Source organism: Carya illinoinensis, chromosome 11 (genome assembly GCF_018687715.1).
Source record: "Carya illinoinensis cultivar Pawnee chromosome 11, C.illinoinensisPawnee_v1, whole genome shotgun sequence".
Classification (NCBI taxonomy): Eukaryota; Viridiplantae; Streptophyta; class Magnoliopsida; order Fagales; family Juglandaceae; genus Carya; species Carya illinoinensis.
The window spans coordinates 13,938,201-13,955,229 of NC_056762.1; the positions used below are offsets into that span (position 1 = coordinate 13,938,201).

General features: G+C 35.8%; 1 protein-coding gene across 1 annotated transcript; it reads right to left on the reverse strand.

The window, feature by feature from the left end:
• Nucleotides 1-5,079: 5,079 nt before the first annotated feature.
• Nucleotides 5,080-5,799, reverse strand: LOC122282224. Its single transcript, XM_043094176.1, has one exon. It carries the CDS (start codon nt 5,797-5,799, stop codon nt 5,080-5,082), a length of 720 nt encoding a protein of 239 aa, XP_042950110.1.
• Nucleotides 5,800-17,029: the final 11,230 nt, after the last annotated feature.

A 17,029-nucleotide genomic window follows, 5' to 3' on the forward strand; every position in this document is an offset into this window, starting at 1 on the left:
AGGAGAGTGTTCCAAGTGAAGTGTAGTTCTATTCTAGTTTACTTGCTTATGCATTAGATAGAGAATGATGCTAAGGTTATGTGTATACATGTAGGTTGCCATTTGACACACACATGAATGGAACAGCCCTCATTGGTAGCCCATTTTTATGCACCCAATGTGACACCCCATTTTTACGTGTATTTTCACTGAAGGAATATTTTAATTTAATTAATATAATAGTTCCTTTATTTTAAATTATCAGATTTTAATTGGATTTTAATTGCTGTTGAATTTAAATTGCTGTTTAATTTATTTTAGCTTGTCTTTGAATTTAAAATTAAATAGTTTTTTTTTACTAGTTATTTATTATATTTTAGCTTTACGTTGTGTTTAAAATATTTTCTTAGTTTTATTGCTTTTAAACTTATTTTCGTTGGATCAGTTGTTGGACTCTAGAGGTGAGGATTGGACCCCATTTCTTTTCCTTCATATTTCTTTTCTCTTTTTCCTTTCTCTTTCTTCTCTTTTCTTTCTTTTTTCCTTCTCTCCTTGCTTTCCCTTTCTCCCATGTGTTTTTCTTTCTCTCTCTCCTCTCACTCACGTTGTCCGCCCAGCCGCCCAGACCTGCCGCCGGCCACCGCCCCTCCCACCTGACTCCCCTCCGGCCGGCGCACCTCCCCACAAAATCTTGGTCCCATCCGTGCCGCCATTTAGCCGAAAAACTACCTTCAAACCGAGCGGCTTTTGCTCCGATTTGCCTCCGTCGCTCCACCTCCGGCCACCACCTCTTCATCACTTCATCACCAACTCCTTGCCGTCCTAAACCACCCATTTCCGGCCTCAATCTATTGCCGGAACAGTCCCCATGAGCTAACTCTCCGATTTGGGTATTTTGGCCTCCTATCGCTGTTTTCGCCGCCTCCCACGGCCAAAATCCACTTCTCTTAGCTTCATAAACATCTCTAGGCCTTTCCCTATCAATCCCGAGCTTTGGTTTGTCCCCGTTCAAAAGTGGATAATTTATTACCCACGGCCACAATGTAAATTACACTGTTACGTTGCTTTTCTTCTGCCGTTTGCAACGCCGCGAGCTTTCAAAAAATACCATATAGCGCTGTAAGTATTTTCTAAACCCTACTTTTAGATTTAAATATATTTTGCTCATTCAATAAATATTTGCTATTGGTTGGCTGATTCTGGACTGAGTCCGAGGAGTTCGAGGGTCGGTTGGATGGAGGACGGAGTGCTTGGTTTTAGTTGCTTGTGATTGGTTAGTTAATTGTGCCATGAGGCATGCGTTACATATTGCATACATGTGCATTTTATTTAATTGAGAAAAATCCAGTTTTATTAGCGTAAGTGGATTTTCGGGTGCGTGTGTCTCACGAGCCCAAGCCGGGGTCGGTTATTATTCCAGTGGAGCTCCTCTGGTCACTCAGGAGCGTAATATACTGAGTGACGTCCCCTGAGTTGTCGCTGGACGACGACGGGAGCGGGAGCTAGATGATGCTTAGCTACGAATGCGCCAGGCATGGAACTGGGCATCGCTCTACGCACCAACTCTGTGGCCCTTCGCTGGCGAGGGTTAGATGATGCTTGGCTATGAACGCGCGGGGCACAGAACTGGGCATCGCTCGTTTAGGTGTCACACGCGTGGTCGTTACCTGCGGTGTGGCACAGGAGCCAGGGTGTGCGGATGACCCCTAGGGGAGGTCATGGTGCATACGAATTAATTGGTTAATGGATTGAGCTGGATATGGGCCAAATGTGATTTTGGCGTGATAATTGGAAAGGATATGTTTTTGGGCCAAATGGAATTTTTGGCTTGCGTGGAAAAAATATGATTTTATGGGTTTTGAGTATTGGCATCCTTTCATACATATTATTTGAGTTTTATATGTTTTTATTTAGTGGTGTTTGGATTTTACTTACCTGCGGCACCATTTTTAGTTTCGTAAATTTTGGTGCAGAGATCGAGGAGGAGGAGGAGGCTGAGCCCGAGGATGCGACTCTGCCGGAGTATTGAGTTGAAGTTAATATCTTGTTGTTGCTTTGAATAATATTTATAATTCGTAATATTTTATTATGTATGTTTTGAATAACTTTGTATTATATTAAGAAAAATTCTGGTACTTAGTTATATGACTTTACTATCCGCTGGGTGTTTTTTCGTACACATTTGTTGCTTTTACACATACTTGGCACTCGTCGATAGGGTGGTGACCTGCGATGTCACCATCCGGATGTCTCAATTTTCCCGTGTCCGAGCGTGGGGATTTGGAGGCGTCACACCTAAAGTATTCAGTGTATGCATGTGAATGGATGTTAGACATAGTAAGTACTGGATGTATTTTCATCAAATGAAATGCGAGGTTGACGCCTCATGCTTTAAGCGATGCTTTAAAGGACACGAAGAAAGTGTTTTAAGATGCTCCTATGAAAGATGATGCTTTAAATGATGCCATTAACTGATGTTGTAAATGATGCTATGAAAGATGCTGTTTAAGCTCATGCTTTTAAATGACTTTTATGAATGAATAGACTAAAGGACTGAAAAAACTGAAAAGGACTGAAAGGAATGAAATAAATAAAATGTCTGCATGCTTTAATGTATGAAAATACATAACGGCCACATGATGTATGAATGGGTACCAAAGGACTGGACTGGGAAGATTGCAATGTCGGGTAAGTAGTACTGATAGTGTACCCAGTGCTGCACCTTGACGGAATGAATTCCTAACCCATTGCCACAGGCATAATCGAGATCCAAAATACCGCTAACCCTCGCACATGGGGCGTAATAGTGTGCCACGGCCAATGAAAGTAATAAGAAAGAATGTATGCATGTTAAAAAAGAATGCATGTATAATTAGACTCTTTAAAAAATGAAGGCAGTGAGACGTGGGTAATTGTTTTACGAAAGAAAACCCTTTTTAAAGAGAAACCCCACCTCATGATGTTTTAAATGAATGAATGTCTATGTATTATATGTATGGAATGATGAATGCATAACTGAAAACCTAAGTTGTTATATTTTAACTATAAGAAATGCTTATGAGTCATCGACTCATTTTAATTTTTATGTGTTCCCTCCCAGGGATAAGATGAGTATGACGCATCAGGACGGACACGACCCAAGGGAAAGAGCATGAAAGTTTAGCATAATATTTGTATGAGAGACTTTAATTTATGAAATTTAATATTTTCCGCTGTAACCCTTTAAATTAAGAAACAAGTTTTAGTTTATAAACGTGGAGTCTTTTGTATCCTGTCATGAAATGAAAAGAAATTTTTAAATGAATGGTAATTCCCGTCTCTTTTTATAAAATCATTTTCTAAAGGACTCACTACAAGGACGGGCGTTACAAAAACATCAACAACAAGCGGAGATGAGGGCATGCTTGGACACTTGAGTATTCTAGAATTTTGTGAATAGTAGTGAAATAGTTTGAACGGAAATATTTTATTAGGGTTTAGAAAATGAGAGTGAAAAAGTTGAATAATAATATTATAAAATTAAAAAATTGTTTGAATATAATTTTTTTAAAATTATTTTTGTTTTGAAGTTTGTAATTTTTATTGGTTTTTGTGTTTTATCTTGAAATTTATAAATGTTGTATTGATTTTTGTATTTGAATAATGATTGGGTAATGATTAGTTAAAAAAGTTAAAAATTTTAAAATGAAAAATATTTTGTGATTGAGTGATGTTTGAAAATGAAATTATGATTAACTTTGAGAATTTTTAGAATTCTCATAGCATCCAAACATGCCATTAAGTGCACTCCCAATGGCTTTGTATTTTGTTCTTCAAAGCCTCATTTGATTACACATATGAGACAAGATGAAAAATTTATGAGTAGCAATGAGATAATTTGTGAATAATAATGAAATAGTTTAAGTTAAAATCTTTATAGGATATTAGGAAATGAGAGAGAAAAAGTTGAATAAAAAAATTATAAAATTAAAAAGGGTTATAATATAATATTTTAATATAATTTTTGTTTTGAAGTTTGAAAAAGTTCAATTATTTTTTATGTTTTATTTAGAAATTTGTGAAAGCTGTAATAATTAGGTAATGATTAAATGAAAAAAATTTAAAATTTAAAATTGAAAAATGTATATATTTAAATGGTACTTGAATGTTAAGATGAGATGTGAAGAGATGGTTTCAAAGATTTGTGAAACCAAATCAGGCCTAAAATACATCATCAAAATTCACTTTTTATATTCTAACTAATGACTTTTATAATATATCATATATCAATTTATCTATTCTTTCTCTATATCGTTTAAATATTCTTTTTTTCTTATTTCTTTACTCATGTTCAATAATTTTCTAACTACAATTAAATTTGTAATATTCTCATATGTCTCAATATTTGTCATATGTTAATGTGAACACAACCTCTCTGTTGCCAAAATGACATCAATAACCCAAAAAATTAAAAATTAAAAAGAAAATAAATAAGGAAAAAACACATTCATTCTATTTTTTGTGAACTTTTTATCCTTTTTATCATGTTTTTAAAACTTTTAACATGAATATTTCTTTTATTAAAATAAAATGTTCTAATAATTTTATAACTTTTTCATGTTTTATAAATAAAAATGTAAATGTGAAAAATATAAAAACAAGATTAGAAAAATAAATAAATAATGACAAATATTTAGATAAATGAATAGTGTATGTTAAATATAGAGAATCATTTTTTTTTTTTTTTGAAATGGAACTTTACTTCATTAAACTGACAATACAATACTAGACTTGTTCGAAATAACATCAGGGAGGACCTTAGTTGGTACCTCTTCCATCCATACACATTTAGTACTTAAGGATAAAGCTAATTTCACAGCTACATGTGCTGCTTTGTTACCACCTCTCCCCGTAAAAGAAATTGACCACCTTGGCTGGGTATGCACCATAGATTTGATGCCCTCTATCACTTGCCCATCCCATGAAGAGTTGTATGAATTAGAGTTGATTGCTTCCACTACCATCTTTGCATCTCCTTCCAATTGCACTTGTCTGAGTCCTAGTTCACTGCACAAAAGAATTCTTAACTATTTGTTTGGGAGCAGCTACTACCACATGAACCTATCCTCTGAAGTCCCTCACTACAACACTGATTCCCATCTTTTTCTTTTTAGTGTCCATGGCTGCATCCACATTTACCTCCATATAATCAGGTCTTGGGGGTCTCCACATTGTTCTTATCAATTCTGTTGAACTTGCTTGACTCTCTCTAGGCTTTTCTTGAGCCAATGTGATTGCCTCTACTTCTTGTATTGCCTGTTGAAACAAAACAGAAGGACCTTTGAACTTTCCTTCAAAAACCATGTCGTTTTGTCTCCTCCATAAGCCATGAAGCACCTCAGCTACTATGTGGAGCTGTCCTTCTTCTAACTTAGAATGTAAATCTGACCATAGTGACATGAAATCAGCATAGTTCCTTCTCCACTTTTTGACTGGGCTGCAATCCTCACCCCACACATCTACTGAAGCAAGACAGACCCAAAGCACATGTAAGGCTGTTTCTTCTTCTCTGTTGCAGATAGGGCATGTTGAGTTATCAATTATCCTTCTCTTGAAGAGATTGCTCCTTGTGGGTAATATTCCATTGAGAACTTTCAATAAAAACTGTTTTACCTTACTCGAGTTTGTTAATCTCCATACTTTCCCCCGTAACCTTTCATTTTGATCACCATTTGATGTTTCTCCTGTCTTTTGTTTCTTTTTCTCTAAATCTGTATAATAAGCACTCTTTACTGAAAATATCCCTTTCTCCGATAGCCCCCATATTACTTTATCATCCATCCCTTTTATACTAATAGGTATACTGCAAATACTTCAGCTTCCTCCGGATTTGAGATGGGCAATAGCCTACTTGTGCCTCCATCAAGTTGCCTGATTTGAAGTACTTTTATTTGAATATTTGAGCCATCAATGATGAGGGTTCTTGTAAGATTCTCCACCCTTGCTTGGCTAAAAGAGCTCTATTGAAACATCACAGAATCCTAATCACCCCATGCCTTTTGTTGCTCCAAGTTTGTTCCAGCTTTTCCAATGAATACCCCTGCCTTCTTTTTTGCAGTTTCATTAGAATTTTGCAATCATAGTTTCAATTTCTTTGAGAAGCATCTTTGGCAACTTAAATACACTCATTGTGTAAGTTGGTATGGCTTGCAGTACACTTTTGATCATGATTTCCTTCCCTACATAATTGTATGTGGGCTAGGAGCAAATGTTTACCTACTCTCTTGAGTTTGCTTAATAATTTTCTTCAGTGATGCAGTGGTTGTTGGCCTCCTACAATACTCAAATACTTATGATTTATGATGGTGTTTCTTTGGTTGCAGGCATACGTTTTCCAACAAAATATTCTCTTATTTATTTATTTTTTACTAATTGATTTTTGGACCCAATTTTTTTTATACCAAATTTTTAATGGGTTAAGGGGAATATATCTGCGAAAAGAATCAAGAGGAACGACTCCTTCTTTGTTTAGAGGCTGAAAGGAAGGGACAAAAAAAAAAAAAAAAAAAAAAACTCATTTATAAACCACCTGGTTGCAGTAGCTCAAAGATGCAATGGATGGTGGTTGGTGCTGTTGTGCTTGTGCTGCTTACGACTTTTTGGAACTTGGAAGGAGCTGGTTGGGTAATGCCACAGAGTGATCGGTTTACGAAATGGCTGGTCAATTTTGTTTGGATTCGGAAGGAGCAGTGCGAAGGAATTCAGAAGTTTACTCTCGTAGCTTCAGACGTTTGGTTTACTTGCCACAGCTAGTTTGGTTGCTTTCTCATTTTGTCAGTTGCTTTTCACTTAGCCAGTGTGGCAGCCACGTCCAGTGTCCAGGTCAAGCGGTACACTCAAGCGGTAATATCTAGCGGCTCAGTAGCGCTGCCCTCGATGTTTGACTTGAGTGCGTCCCAGTCACTCGATCAACAAGCGTTATGATCATGTATGCAATATAACAAGGGGCAATACCACCCTTTGCCTTTGGGTTGAGGGGCCAAAATTATTATTATTTTTTTTTAAAAAATTTTGCAAGAGTATTTTTATGTTATTTATTGGGCTAATTTTTAAACATTTAAATTTTATTGTCAATTTCAATTTTAGAATTTATATATCAGCGAGTTTCTCTTCATAACAGAAACTCAAATAATCCAGCTCGAATTTGAATACAAAAACTCATAATCCGACACGAATTCGAATTGGCACGACAAGTCTTAAAAAATCAAAAATCTATTTCCATTCTTGTACTTCCAACTTAATAAATTGCCTGATCATCCGCCCTGCATGCAACATATATATTATATATTAATATATATATATATATATATATAAATATATAATTGAGCCAAAAACATTGGCATGAAGAGGAACTCCCTGTATATTATATATAACGAACGCACCATTATTGTTTGATCCTGAGGGTAATATATAGCACCAATATGTATCCGAGGACAAACCCCAAAAAAATAAAAAAATAAAAAAAAATAAAAAATAAAAAAAATAAAGCAAAAACAGAAGCAGCATTGACAGAAGATAGTCAGAATTATTGTAACATGAGAATTGAAGCCCATATATATATATGTATGTATGTATGATGATCTATCTGATTTTGAGAAAGTCAGCCACCGATGAGACCCAGATCATGGAATAGGTGGCATTGGAGTACTCGTAACGTGTCAGTACTCTACTTTCATGGAACTGCATAATCCTCCTACCCCTGATCTGCTCGCAAACCCGACCTACTTGATCTTCCTGAAAACTCCTCATTCCTTCCAAGAATATAAGCATGTAAAATGAACCCACGAAGAGCAGCAGAAGAAAATAAACAACTTTAGTTGAATTGAAGAATATGTAATATGCCACCAACGATAAATGATACATTATCAAGGATTCAATGAATTGGAGAGAAGTGGTTTTGATCATGCTGATCGAGTATGCAAGGCTTCTTCTGCTATATATCTTGCTTTAAATACAAAGGCTAGGCCAGAAGGAAGCTAGAAAAGGATGCTGCTCATGACTTCAATAATTAAGTAAGCTTCCATATATAGGTTTGAGGGCAACAAAAACGTGACGTGTTCTTAATTCAAACAGAGAAGTAGAAGGATTGAGATGGAGTATCGACATTTTGGTTGGCCCAATTAATTCCAGTTGAGAGATGGGGACCCTAAGTGCCGAAAGAAGGCCATGTTGTAACTCTCATAGCCATACGATTTTATTTCTCTGTCTTTCAATAATTATGAAGATAACACTTTTTTTATTTATTTTATTTTATTTTTTATTTCAATGAATTATACGTCAGTCTGTTGTATGGTTACCAGAGTTAATTGCTTCAATAACTGATGAAGGAGACTTTCTTCCATCGGTTTTCGTGGTTTTGCTTGGCGGATCAGTTTATTTTTATTTTTTCCAAACTGAAATAAACTTCCATTACTCAAGAGAATCCGATTACAGATAAAAGGAACAAACTGGAATTAAAAGGAGGAAGTAGACAAACTAGCTATTTACAAAGTTGCTCAGGGTGGGTCTTTCTCACTGTGGAAATTCAAAAGACATTCATGAATTTTGATTCTAGCTATATCTCCAAACATCAAGTTTGAAGATGGCCATTGCGCAACGGAATGCGCACATTGGTTCTGAGCCCGATGAATTTTAACTGCTTTGCAATTTTCAATCTTGTTAAGTGGTGTTCTTGCATCTCTTGTCAAGCCTTCTATGGTCCATTCTGAAGTCGTGCATGGATTTAACAATGCTGAAATCACCATCTGGGAATCCCCTTCAATAACAATATTCTTCTACTTCTTCTCTACTGCTAGCCGAATTCCTATGAGAGCTGCTAATGCTTCTTCACAGTTTGGGTTGCGATATCTTGTGAATTCAGTGTTACAACCAACAGTTGTTCCTGAATGGTCCCTACAAACTGCAGCGGCTGTACTTCCTGATTGACGAATTGCTACATCAAAGGAAATTGAGATCTGGCCAATAGGCTCACTATTAGTCTTTCTTTCGCTTGGGGGATCAGTTTACTAAAATGTGACAATTCCCCTTTACCTCTCATTTATTTTACAAATAATACTACATACAATTAATAGTCTATGACATGCAAAATTCATGTAATTTTAAAAAAAATAAAAATAAAATAGAACTTTTTATTAAAAATTGGTTTTTTAAAGTGAATCCCACTAAACAACTTGCATGGACCACAAACTATTTTCTATATATATTTTAATGCCATTGTGATCAGAAAGATCACCGCACTTCATATTATTTTAAATTTTATTTTTACTTGTACTTTTAGTTTAATGAGTTTATATATAATAAAATATTATTATATTTAAATTTGTATATAAATTGTCAATAAACCTATCACTACTCTATATTCAATTTCTTTTAATAAAAGGAAAGTTAAAACAAAAAGGGGAAACATGAAGGCATGAACATACCTCACGACTCACGTCTCCTACTCGTATGAGTAGAAGAGGGGTTTTCCCTTTTTTTTTTGGATAGGAAATCAGGCTTCATATAAATCAAAGAAAACATTACAAAGAATGTTTATCAAGTCATATGGCCTCGGAAACATGAGAGGGAACACCATCCCACTACATCTCTAAATCTTTCACATTTCAAGCATTTCTAGCTAGTCTATGAGTAGCCTCATTGTCAAGGTGATTTACGTCTTGAACATTACAAATCTGAAACATTTGCATTAATGTTCTAGTTTCCTGCACCAACACTCGTTGAGTCATAAAAGAATCACTGCTATGTTTGATCTCAGATATCATCACCAAATAATCATTTTTAAGGATAAGATTGTTCATTCTCTCATATTTGCACAAATTTGTAGACCTCTAAGCATGTCAAGGATTTCAATGGAAAAAGGATCAGGGACTTCATCCTCCTTTTTACTAGCAGCCAACACTACATTCTCACTTGAGTCTCTTAGGATGATCCCAACTCCAACCTTCTTCTGGTCATAGAATAAGGTACCATCCACATTCAGTTTGTATGCACTAGCTAGAGGTGGAATCCATAGAAAGAATTTCTAACTTCGAAGATTCTGCTACTGTCTGCTAGATTGAGGGAGTTTCTTCAATGAAAACATAAAATAACCACGTGACTAGGATCCATGCACTCTTTCTCATGTATCATTTTATTTCTTTTGAACTAAAGGCCCTAGGAAATCAGTACAAATGTAGTAAGATCATCAACTGTGCCCTTGTCCTTAACATTCAGTGCCTCATCCTTAAAAGACGGGGACTGATCTATATGCAGAATCATAGGCAGATATTTAGACCAGCAGTCATGAATGTTATGACAATGTAAAAGGGCATGCTACAAAGGCTCTATATCGTCATTACAAAAAATGCATTTTTCCTCAACATCAATCTTTTTCCTCCACAGATTTTCCATAGTTGGTAGTCCTTCCTTACACCATATGAACACCTTCACTTTATTTGGTATCTTCAGCTGCCATAGGGAGTACCATAAGGTATTATGAAAATTTGCATTTGATGATTCATCCTTATTTGCATCTTTGCAGGCCTTGAAGAAAAGATAAGAATTATTCACACTAAATCTGTCACTCCTCTCCTTTTCTCATATCCACTTATCTGCCCCATCAATTGGACTTGGGACTATTTTTAGTATTTCAGCATCTACCTTTGAATTGAATAGAGCTTTGACACTGTTTAAGTTCCACCACTTTTTATTGTTATCTACTAGATCATCCACTCTTGCCTCCATAGAAACAACTTCTGCATTAACAGTAGCATTCAGAAAAAATTGATGACCAGGAACACACATCCTTTCAAATTCTAACATTCCGCCCATTCACAATACTCCATCTACTACCCTTTTTTAATAACTGGTTGGCCTCCCATATACCTCTACATGCATAAGAGAGATTTTTTCCCAGAGAAGCATCAAAGTAATGTATTTTAGGAAAATACCTTGCCTTGTAATTTTTGTGCAGTTGGCTACCCTCCTCTAGCAAGATCCTCCATCCTTGCTTGGCAAGCATGGCCATGTTAAACACTTCTAGATCCTTAAACCCCAGCCCTCCTCTATATTTTGAGTCACACATCTTGGCCCAGCTTATTCAGTGGATTTTTCCTCTCTTCCTTTCTTCTGCCCCCACCAAAAACTAGCCATCATGTAGTTTGAAGCAGCTCATTTTATATGTTGGGATGGATAAAACCACTGCTTTGATTAAAACCTCCTTACCCCCTTGAGAGAAGAGTTTTTCTTTTCAGCCTTTAAGCTTTGTCCAGACCCTATGCTTAATTTAAGAAAACTCATGAGTTTTTTATTTCCCAATCACAGGAGAGTCTAAGGTACTTTTCATACTAGTGTGCTTAACTTACCCCCCAAAAAAGACAAGATCTCTTGTTGTATCCTCTGTGGTGCATTCTGATTAAGATGAAATATTGCATATTTCAAAAGTTTAGAACTAATACATTTTAATTAGTTCATAACATTATTATTGATTTTAGATGGAAAAATGGTTAATAAGCATAAATCGAGTTTTGGTTTAAATTGATTAATATAATGATTTATGTTTAATTTTATAACCTATGATTTAATTGGGCAACAACTCTTCATATACACAACACATTTTTAATAGTCTAGTCTTGCTTTTCTTATTTTTCTTATTTATTTTTAGTTTCTATTTCCTTCTCAATTTCTAAAAGTTAATCACTCAAACAAACGGTGCAGAACAATAAAATGGAAGGGAGTTGTTTTCATAATGGAATGGCATGCGGAAGAACATAAAAGAAAGGCATCAACTTCTCATTGGACCATGTCAGGCGGCAACTTTCAATTCCTCTCAACACGTTGATTGTTTTAGGAAACAAGAAACTGCACAGTAATTTCATTTGGACGGAGAGAGGCATCACGCAGGAGCCTTTCTTGGAGTCTGATGACTTGAGCTTTCGGAAGGGGAGGCACGCATATGGCTTTTAGGGAAATGAGGACAGACTTACACAAAGGGGGAAAAACACCAAAACGCTAGACAAAAAGAAGGAAAAGAGACACATAGAGGGGCTATTTTCGGCAGAGAGAGAAACAAGGAGTAATTTACGGATAGGGACTGGACGCTGCAAGAAAAAGCAGGAGGCATGCTTATAAGTAGGCAAGAAAAGTTTCTAGATTGACGGAGAGAGAAAGAGAGCGTGGGACAGTAGAGGGACCTAGAGTAGCCTTCTTGGAAAACAAGACGTGAAGGTGATCTGGGAAAGGGGAAGTGCTGTTCTTTTTGCTGGTGGGTAGACAGAACGAATGGAGAGGGGAGACATTGGTTTTTTGACTGAAACGCAAGAAGGAGCTTTGTTTTTCTAGGGGACAGCGGAGGGAGCACTTTTGATGAAAAGGACTAAGCTGGACTTCAACGGAGAGGAGTGAGAGAAAGAGAGGCGAGTTGGGTTCAAGGGGGAGAGGAAAAGAGAGCTAGACAGAGCAGAGGGGGAGGCATGGAGCTTGAAAAGAAATGGACTGGGATTTTTTAAGGCTCTAGATCGGTGTGGACTGGGGAAGCTTTTTCTTCTACAGCTTTGGGAATTTACGGGCGGCTAGGGGCTTTCTTTGTTGGGTTGAGGAAAGGCACAGGGACTGCTGGTTTATTTTCTTTGTGAGTGGAAAAACAGAGCTAAGAAACAGGAGACATGAGAGAGTTCTTGGACCAAACGGATTGGGAGTTTTTTTCGTTTGGGGCTCTTATCTACTCTTTACTTTTGCTCTATGGTCTAGATTACTTTTCTAGTGTTAGACTTTGTGTTTTATTTTAGTTTTCTGATGGAGAATACTTATTTGATTTCCATGGCTCATTTGATGAACATGGTTGGCTAAATTTTTGCACTAAGGTTATAGGTGAAGTCTAATGATTTAAACATTGTTTTCGGATCAATATTTGAGTTTATATTGTGAGTTTGATTGATTGAATTGTTTTATTATTGGATATTTGATTATCTTTATATTTATCTTAATTCATTGTGATTTTCGAATACATTGAATGCTTGAAAAAATCTCTGTAATATTCAAATGAATTTGTAAATGTTATAATTATCAATCATTTATGCTTAATCATTAATATTTATTTTTCTTGATCTTAAATGCTAAATCTTCCAATTAAACGGAATCATTATTCTAGTTTAATTGAAGTAAATCGGTCAAAAATAATATTCTAAATTATTAGACGGATTCTCGAAACCTTAGTTTTTCTCCATATCGATTTATTTTATCATTTTAGTTTTATTTTGCTACTTTAAAAACCTTTTAGTAACTTCTTTTCACTGTTTGAGTTTATTTTTCTTATCTTATTAGTCAATTCCTGTGGATTCGACCCTGTTAGATACTACAACATATGTATACTTGCAGGTAAAACTACGCTAAATTCTTGGTTCGCTAGTTGAGTCAAATTTTAGGCACAACACATTCTAGCTAAATACCATTGTAGTCTTTTCCTTGTTAATCATTTAGCCTGAAGCCATCTCATATTGTTGTAGCAAGGCTTGTAATCTTCTGTTTGTTTTAGGCTCAGCTCTACAAAATATAACATTTTTGTCTGCAAAGACTAAGTGGTTGATTTTAGGAGCACCCCTACAAACTTGTATCCTAGTGTGGCTCTTGACAACTCAGCTTTGTTCAAGAGTCCAATGAAGCCCTTAGTACAAAGTAGAAATAAATATGGGGACAAAGGGTCACATTTTCTTAACCTTCGAGTTGGAAGTTCTTTTTTTTTTTTTAATAGTCGAAGGTCCCCTATCCATGAGAGACCCCATCCCAAAATTTATTAAAAAGCCCTCACGTATAGTGGAGGAATACCATAGAATCCATTCCAAAAAAAAACAAATACTTCCCACAATTACGCACCAAAACCGAAAGATAAAAAACATTACAATTCACCTTCTCAAATAAGGCAAACCTATTTTATCTAAACGTATAAGCCCCTTAATCTGCCCATGAAAGGAAGATGCATCATTAAAATCTAACATCAAACCTTGCGACCCCTGCTTAGCCAAAAAATCCGCAACCATATTGGCTTCTCTATAAATATGGCAAAAATGAACATTGAGCTCCCTAACCATAATTTTCACTTCCTCCCAAAAATCCCAAAGGAACCAATACTTGCATATTTCAAATGCTAACCAACCAACAATAACTGCAGAGTCCAATTCTACCAACACATCCCGTACATTTAATTGTCGACATAACCGAAGTCCATCATCAAAGCTCTACATTCAGCAATGGTGTTGGTAGCATGCCCATATGTATGCGCAAACCCCCCAATGACATCTCCCTGATAATCCCGAAGAATATCCCCTCCCCCAGCCGCACCCGGATTTCCGCATAATCCACCATCCACATTGAGCTTTATTCTTCCTCTATTCGGAGGACTCCATGCAATTAATTTAATATGCTTTGAAGAAATTGGAATCAACGAACATGCAAGCCGCTCCATTACGTCTTTATCCTCTCCACCCATGCGTTGGAATTTTTTCATTTTGCAAGCCATATCTCTAACCCATACTTTAATAGAATGAATAATATTTTCCGGCATAAATTTAGTACCTTACATTCTTGCCACACATTTCGTCCTCCATATTGCCCAAGAAATGACTATAGGGAGAGACCCTCGAAGCCATCCGACCTGAGTGCACATAGAAGCTTTATTCCACCAGCACTACATCATTCCCTCCCAGCACTTGATCTGTGTAATATGAATTCGAGATGCATATGCAAAAAACTTCCAAACCTGTTTTGGTCCTTCTCCTTCACATAATAAAAGATCCAATGTTTCAACCTTGGCCTGAGCACAACACTCGCATTTAGATACTAAAGGAATTCCTAGCCGTCGAATAGCATCATCAATCTGAATAGCTCCTCTTAGAGCATCCCCATCCGGTTCCCCAAAACATCATATTCCTCATAATTTGGGGTTTATTTTGGAGTTTTGATCAAAATGTCCCCCACATCCGGATCCCTATTTTAGGGAAAAGGTTTAGGGACTAAACAGTAAGTCCCCATATTTGGGGACTCACTATTTATTCCCTAAATTATTTTTATCAATATTTTATTCTAATATATCAAATAAATAATTTTTCAATCATCTACACTTTCTCTTATACTCATATTTATTATAGTTTTAAATAATAGTTTTAAAAATAATTTAATTAATTACAAAAATATAAAAAAAATTAATTTTAAAAATATTCTCATATTCACAAAAAAATAATTTAAATTTTTGTTTAAAATATTTACTAGAGTAATAGTTCAAAAAATAAGAAAACATATTGAGTAGTTAAATTTGTAAATAGAAGTGAAAGAAAAAAGTAATAAAAAAGAATAAAAAAATATTATTTAATAGAATAGAGATAGGGATAGGGAATGAGATGTATGAGGTTTTTGAAAGATGAATAAAATTTAGGAAAAAATTTGAGGAAATGTGATTTTGAGTTAAATTATAAGAATGAGGATAAGGAATGGGATGTGGATGCTCTTAGCTCTCCAAACAAAAAAAGACATCTTCTTTGGGATCCAATCCTTCCAAAGCCATTTTTTCCAATTACACACCACCCCGATTTCTAATTAACTGCCATGCAGACTTTGTGGAGAATTCCCCATTTATTGATTTCTGCTAAACACATATATCATTACCTTGGAGAAGCCTAACGCCTGAAGAAATGATTTTAGCAAGAATCTCGTTCACCAGCTCCCATAGCTAACTCAATATGGGTCCCGTTTCATCAACCACCTCTTTAACTTTCAATTTAGCATTCCCAATCATAGGAATCGAATCTTTTAGTGGACCATCTCCTAGCCAATTATCTAGCCAAAATTCACATTTCCTCCCCGAATTAACCACTTCAAATTACACAGGACTCTTGGCATAAGAGCTATAATTTCCCTCCAGAATCTCGAACCTCTTTGTCCCTGCATAACTGAATACACATGGTTATTTCCAACATATTTTGAAGCAAAAAAATCTGACCACATCGTTCCTCCTTTGATTAATTTCCAAGCAAACTTCATAAGCAATGATTCCTGGACCTCATGAAATGCCCGAATACCAAGACCCCCCTTCTCCACCGGTAAACAAATTTGCTTCCAAGAAATCCATTTTCTTTTCTTCTTTTCTACCGAATACCCCCACAAAAAATTTGAAAAAATATTTTTAAGTCCCGATATCACCCCTTTTGGAATATTCAACAGCAGTAACATATGAATAGGCATACTACTAAGCACATGTTTGATTAAACAATTTTTCCCCCAAAAGATAATATTTTACTCTTCCAGCCAGCTACTTTCTTTTGTACTCTAACCAAGAACTGGTCAAATATATTATTTTTCATGCGCCCCACATATAAAGGCACCCCTAAATAGGTGCACGACCAGTTTCCTTCCATGAACCCAAAAATTTCTTTCAACCGAAATAGAAGAAGAGAAAAAGATAAACGACTTACTTGAATTAATTAATTGTCCCGACATTAGTTCATACCTCCTCAAAACCGCCATAAGATTGCGCATAGATGGCCTTTCTCCGTTGGCAAAAATAGCATATCATCTGCATATAATAAATGGGAAATCACATAGCCTCCACTAGAATGAAAAGGCTTAATCTGTCCCAGCCAGAACTCTTTGTTTAGAATCCGCAAAAGAATCTCTTTAGATAAAATGAATAAATAAGGTGAAAGAGGATCACATTGTCGAAAATCGCGAAGCCTTGAAGAATATGACCTATTGGTTCACCATTAATTAATATAGAAAATGATGTAGACTTTATGCACATCATGATCAGCTGAATCCAACTAGACTCAAACCCCATTCTTACCATCACAACCTCAATGAAGCCCTATTCCACCTTGTCATATGCTTTACTCATGTCTAGTTTTAAGGATATGAAACCGCTTCTTACCCTTCCTCTTATTCCTTAAATAATGGATCAATTCATAGGAAATCAATACATTGTTCGAAATAATTCTACCAGGCACAAAAGCACTTTGAGACTTAGAAATCACATGAGGTAAATCATTTT